General features: G+C 45.1%; 1 protein-coding gene across 1 annotated transcript; it reads right to left on the reverse strand.

Annotated features, from left to right (window-relative positions):
• Nucleotides 1-1,467: 1,467 nt before the first annotated feature.
• On the reverse strand, nucleotides 1,468-4,551 carry LOC102872053 (serum amyloid A-2 protein-like). The gene is made up of 3 exons (XM_006892029.1): nucleotides 4,461-4,551; nucleotides 1,993-2,131; nucleotides 1,468-1,633 (listed from the first exon to the last, which is right to left on the reverse strand). Exons 1-3 carry the CDS (start codon nucleotides 4,549-4,551, stop codon nucleotides 1,468-1,470), a joined length of 396 nt encoding a protein of 131 aa, XP_006892091.1.
• Nucleotides 4,552-6,009: the final 1,458 nt, after the last annotated feature.

Here is a 6,009-nt window from a genome sequence, read left to right on the forward strand (position 1 = left end):
GAACCTCTTTCCTGTGTGTGGACCAAACATCTAGCCTTCTGTGAGTAGACGAGTGCCTCAACAGTTTGCATCAGCCATCAGATTTGTAGATGCCAGTTTTTAGGGAACCGAGAGTGGTAAGGTTGAGGTCAGTCGTTTCTTCTTGTCTGTGAGATTTGTTACTGCCCCAATCTAAGCTCAGAATTTTGTAGTCATCCCTGACTTGGCTCAACTTAAATGCTTCCCTTTAGTCATTCATCTAATCCATATAGTTCTAGACTGTACTTCTCAAACGAGCATAGAGGATCTTGTTAAAATACAGATTCTGAGAGGGTATGTCAGCTAGGCTATATGGGAAGCAGCAGGCTTAGAAAGGCAAAGCTTTCATTCAGAATGTGATTCATATTTGACAAAGTCTCACCAAGCTCAGTGGGGATCCAGTAACCAAGATTGCCCCTTAGGGGTGTCTTGCATTTGATAGAAATGGCCAAGGCCTCGTATCCTGTTATTGCTCATACATTGTCTGGGAATTCTGAGGAGAGTGTGATGTGGTTTGAAAGCTGAAGTGGTCCTAAAGGTGGTGACAGGTAGATCCTGTAAACTATTTTCAGATGAATGGCAAGTTCTTTACTTTGGCAAATTAGAACTGCCCCGTCCACTATGAAGCATTTATGAAGGCCACTTGACTGACGAGTTGTGAGCTTGGGAAAGTGTGGTAGCAGATGAAGGTGGATGGTTGCCCCGCATCTGATGTGCCGAAAGAGCAAGGGAGGAACTTGATGTGATCATGGCTTATAAATACCATGCTGAGTGCTGAGCAGAGAGCTAAGATGATGACGCAGGTCCTCTTGTGCTCAGGACAAGCCTAGTTCATTCTAGTTGTTAGTTGTCTGACTCATGGTGACCCTAAGTCTCACAGGTCAAAGTGATGGAGGACTGTTGTTAACCTAGGGAGCTCACTTTCTCGCATCATATCAATGTCCCAGTGTCACCTATAACATTTTCATTGGCTAATTTTTGGAAGTAGATTTCCTGGACTTTCTCCTTAATCTGCCTTAATTTGGAAGTTTATCTACGGGCGGGCGAGCCTTCAAGTATTTGAAACATTTCTAGTATCAAAGCAACATTCAAACTAACAGACAGTAGTGGTTGTTGGGGTTAATTAAAACTCTTCTTCAATCTTGAAAGTTACCTAACTGGATGATAAATCTTATGCCATCTTAATTACAAGGTTGAAAGTGGTAAATAGACTAGTTAGGAGGTGGTTTGACCTCACAAGTTCAGACACAAAGACAAGCCTCCATTGGGTTGGTGCTCTTTGATCCCCCTCGTTTAGTACCAAACTGCTCCACAAAGATACACCATATTTCAATTTATTGAGCATCTCCTGTATGCCTTTTACTACTTTCCAACAGTAACAGAATTTGAAAGCTGTCTGATCCCCGAGGATCTCACAGGTGGGTATCTGAGAACAAGTCTGAAGAACTCTCAGTACTTGTCAGGTAGCCCAGCAGGTCTGAAGTGATTGGGGTCTTTGCCGCTCCGCCCCCATTTATTAGCCTCCTGGTCAGCTTTCGAGTCTTCTGCTCCATGACCGCTCTCTCCATGCTTAAAGAAGTCTGTGACTCTTCCCATAGTATTCTCTCTGAAGTCGCTGCAGTGAAGGAAAGAAGGGAAGGGATTAATCATCAGGCTCATGTGCAGCAGCCCCAACTTCACAGCTCTTTCCTTCCTTCAAAGGACGACTCTGAGAGGAGACAGGGAGAGAGGGGCAAGTTACCCTGTTTGGTCAGAGTCCTGCTCAGCCTTGGCTGGCCACCCTTAGGCTGGATGAGGAGCAGGAATCACCCTTCTCACCAGTGATGGTCTGACTCTTGGTCACTCATACCCCACAGTAATCATGGGGGGAATAGTAGGCCATAGGGGACAATAGGAACTTTCTCCAGGGTGTTTTCCCTCCCAACTCTATAAAAATCTCCGCGGTTCTTGGTCCACCTCTGGGTTCTTCATTACCTCAACACTTCGGCAGCCCAGGCGCCCCCAGGTCCCCTTGGTGCAGCATCATAGTTCCCTCGAGCATGAAAGTATTTGTCTGCACCTATGTAGTTGGCTTCTCGCATGTCGTAATAGGCTCTAAGCATATCCCAGGTGCCTGGAAGGGAAAGGAAATGGCAAAAGGGATATTGTGTGGACAACCCTTCAACTTGTGGTTACAGCATCCTTAAACATAGGATGAGGACATTCCTTAATCCCAGTTGTCGGCTTGAAGGTGATTATGGTTGGGGCATTTAGATGTAGAGCACTTGCATTTAGTTGTCCAACTGATGTGATGCTTTGTGCTCCATATTATTACAGGCTTTAAATGATACACTTAAAGAAGGAAAATAGCATATTATTTTTAAATTGAACTATTGAGTCACATCAATAGTTTGTTGGCTTGGTGGCTGCCTTGTAGCATATGTAGTAGCCTTTGTCCACTAGATGGCAGTAGTCCTGCCCCTGAAGTTTTGACACTGAGACTGACCACGCTCACAAGCTCACTCACTATCATTGAGTCAGTTCCTAATCATAGTGATCTTTTATTGGGTCTCTGAGGCTGTAAATACTAAGGAAGGAGACTACCAGTCTTTCTCCTTTCGAATCACTGGTGGATTTGAACTACCAGATACAGCTGGCCCTTAGCTTAGTAATAGACTTCCCTAGAGACTATGTGCTATCAAGTCAACCACAACTCATAATGACCTTATGAATAGCAGATCTGAGCCTTGCCTTATCCTGTGCCATCCTTACCATCTCCGACACGCCTGAGCCCATTATTCCAGTAACTGTGTCAATCCATCTTCTTGTGGGTCTTCCTCTCGTATGCCAACCCTAGCTCACGAGTGAGAGCATGCCTGCACAGTGAAGCTTCATATGATGAGCTGCATGGGGCTGTCTTGAGTGTGGTGGTGATGTTGATTCTGACAAAGTCTGCAGATGCATATAGAGTTTTTGCCCTAATGTTTTAAAAAAGTGTGTACTTACAAACGGAATGCAGGTAAATGGAATCTAAATTCTTCTACTTTGTTAGGGACATAGATTCTACCCCCCTGAAAATAGTCCTAAAAAGGTGCATTGCTTGGAGTAGCTTGTAGCAGTGGTTCTCAGGCTTTGCTGTAATCCCCCGGGGAGAAAATTCCGTTTACAACATCCAGACCACATGTACATTAGACCACAGACCAACCACGTTAGACTCTGGGTCTGGGTCAATAACTATTTTCTGAGGGTCTCAGAAATCACCTCCAGTTGATTCCAGAACATAAGTAGACCATGATGCCTTGTTGTTCATTATTATTAGGTGCCATCGAGTTGCATGTGACTCAGCTTCCTGTGAACAACAGACCTGAACCGTGTCCTGTTCTCTGGCATCTTCATCATCTCTGTCATACTTGGGCCCATTGCTGCTGTCACTGTATCAATCCATCCTGCTGAGGGTCTTCCTTTCACTGACCTTCTACCTTTCCAAGCACACTTTCCAACAATAGGCCCAAAGTATGTGAGATGAAGCTTCACCATCCTAGCCTCCAATGAGCATTCTGACTGCACTTCCTCTAAGATAACATCTGTTGGTTCTTTTGGTAGCCCAAAATCATTACGTAGTTTTCTCCAACACCAAAACTCAAAGGCATCAATTTTTCTTTCTATTGTTAATATTTTTTTCTATTTTCTATTTATTCATTGTCCAGGTCTCAGATGCATAGCAGGTGATTAGAAAAAGCATCACTTGAATCAGTCACAGTCTTTAGGAACAGCCAAATCACACGCATATACCCAGGAGAACTTTTGTATCTGACATTAAAATTTCCCCCATTAACTACTGACAAGTGGAATGGTTCTGAGCAATCGGCTCTCTAAGTCTCACCTTCTTTGTGTTCAAAACAAGAAAAGATGCCTATTTTACCAGCTTGTTTTCAGGTTTGAGTAGGGTGATCAACTGTTAGAGTTAGCAGTAAAAGTAACCTGTCATGGGAAATTCCTTAGGCCCAGCACATTAGGACTGTTGGCCACCTAAATTGGAAGTGCTTAATTACTACTGGAGGCTTGATAGACATTAATTCCCCTTGCAGGGCAGTTAAAAGACTGAAAAGGGAAAGGAATCAAGCCAAACCAGGAAGAGAGTGACTGGACGTAGTGACCATCAGGAAGAGCTGGGCTGAGGCGCCCCCTACCTTATCCAGCCAGGCAACTAAAAGAGCAAAGGAAGGAAGGAGGAACTTAGGGAAAGAAAGGGGAAGTAATAATAGATAACTTAAGTATTTGTAATACATTCTGTTGAAATTATCACAGTTCTTTTCTGAGTAACTGAGGCAAATCCCTGTGAATTCCAACCTGTTGAAAGAAGAGCTCGTCAGGCACCCAGCACACCCTAGACACTGGGCAGCTCTCAGGTATAGTTCTAGCACCAGGTGGGTGCCAAGCCCCCTTTCCTCCACTGGTCTTACCTTGAACAGCCTCTGGGATGAAGGTCAACCAGTTCTGACTGCTGACTCCCAGGACCAAGGAGCAGATCATGAGGCCTGTGAAAAGCTTCATCTCTCCTGCGATGAAAACAGAGGGTCAGGGAGACAAGGACAAGACCGACAGATGCCACTCTGCAATCTGAAAGATAGCCTTGTTGTTTCTTACCATTTGTTCTCATTAGTACCTAGGAATCACCCTAGGAAACTTCACCTCACTGTAGGCCATAGCCCTCATTCTCGACCTGTCAGCCCTGAACCCCAAGATTGTATAAGAGGAAGCCAAGGTGGTACTGGTAGAGGGAGAGGGTAGTTATGATCAAATCCCCATTCTGTCAGGTATCCTGCAATTAATCCGAAGACTTGGGCATCATGTTCAGCTGTGCTTAGCACAGAACTCAGACAGGAAAACAAAACAAGAAAACATTTTAAAATGAAACTTACAAATCTTACCGATAAAGACACAATGCACAGTAAGTTTGTTGCTCTTGTTTTTAAAGCCCCAACCAGAGTAGGTTGACTCACCTGATTTCCAGGGGAGCAGAGCTGAACGTAAGTCCTGTTTACTGGGGAGAGGCTGCTGGTATTTATTTATACTGAGCCTACCCCACTGGGGTCAGGGAGAGGAGAAAAGTCAAGCAGGGTTCCAGAGTAACCCTTCCCCAGGGCATTCTTTCCAGAAAATTTACGTGACACCTATGTTTGTGTGTTTCCCTATCCACAGGTCCTTTTCCCATATTGTGCAACCTGGGACCCAGGACCAGCTTGCCCGGCACTGGCAGCCACCAGGTCAAGGGATGTCCAGTCAGTGCCAGAGGAGATGAGACAGGAGTGACTGCGGACTGCAGGAGAAGGGAGGCAGAGCATGGGATAGCAGTACCAGGGCTGCAGGATAGTGGAGAGTGATGGAACTAACTTTACGGTCACCTGAATTGCTGGTTCCCGCTGGGGCATACTGCATGTGCGCCAGAAACTAAGTCCCTTTGAGCTCCTGTCTAAAGCTTGCAAGTCTCAAAGCTAATAGACACCACACCTCAAAGCACATGTATTTTTGAGCTTTCCTTTTAAGAGCAGAAAGGAGGGCTGGACAGATTCTTCTTTCATCGGTCTCCAGTTATGGGACACGATGAGAGGGGTAATAGTACACGGCAGGAGAACCATACCTAGAATCTCTGCTATGTCTACTTGGAGAAACCAAGCAGAAAATTCACTAGAACAAATATGTGCAATGAGAGAATATCATAAAACTCTCTGAATTAAGCGCACTGAGCTATTGCGACCAAGCCAGGTCCCACTGCTGTCTAGTCAGTTCAAGTTCATGGTGGTCCCTAGTGTTTCCTTGTAGAACTGTTCCACAGTGTTTTTTGGCTATAATCTTTACGGGGGCAGCTGGTTAACTCGGAGCTGTCAATTGTTTGGTTAATAAACTGTGTTAGCCTCTCCTGAGTTTGCCTCTGGAATGTGTGAGTGCAAAATGTCATGGGAAGGCTGCCATGACTGCTGTCCAGTCTTTGGGGAAGAGTATCTTAGGGAC

This window comes from Elephantulus edwardii, unplaced genomic scaffold (assembly GCF_000299155.1).
Source record: "Elephantulus edwardii isolate Elephantulus edwardi_28Jun2011 unplaced genomic scaffold, EleEdw1.0 scaffold00109, whole genome shotgun sequence".
NCBI lineage: Eukaryota > Metazoa > Chordata > Mammalia > Macroscelidea > Macroscelididae > Elephantulus > Elephantulus edwardii.

Bases quoted from the DNA above. Each gene is read 5' to 3' on its own strand.
- LOC102872053 (XM_006892029.1), bottom strand. From the start codon at position 4,551: ATGAAGCTTTTCACAGGCCTCATGATCTGCTCCTTGGTCCTGGGAGTC. The intron at 2,132-4,460 runs GTAAGACCAGTG...TTTCCCTTCCAG, and splicing joins CATCCCAGAGGCTGTTCAAG to GCACCTGGGATATGCTTAGA. The intron at 1,634-1,992 runs GTAATGAAGAAC...CCTTCACTGCAG, and splicing joins TGGGCTGCCGAAGTGTTGAG to CGACTTCAGAGAGAATACTA.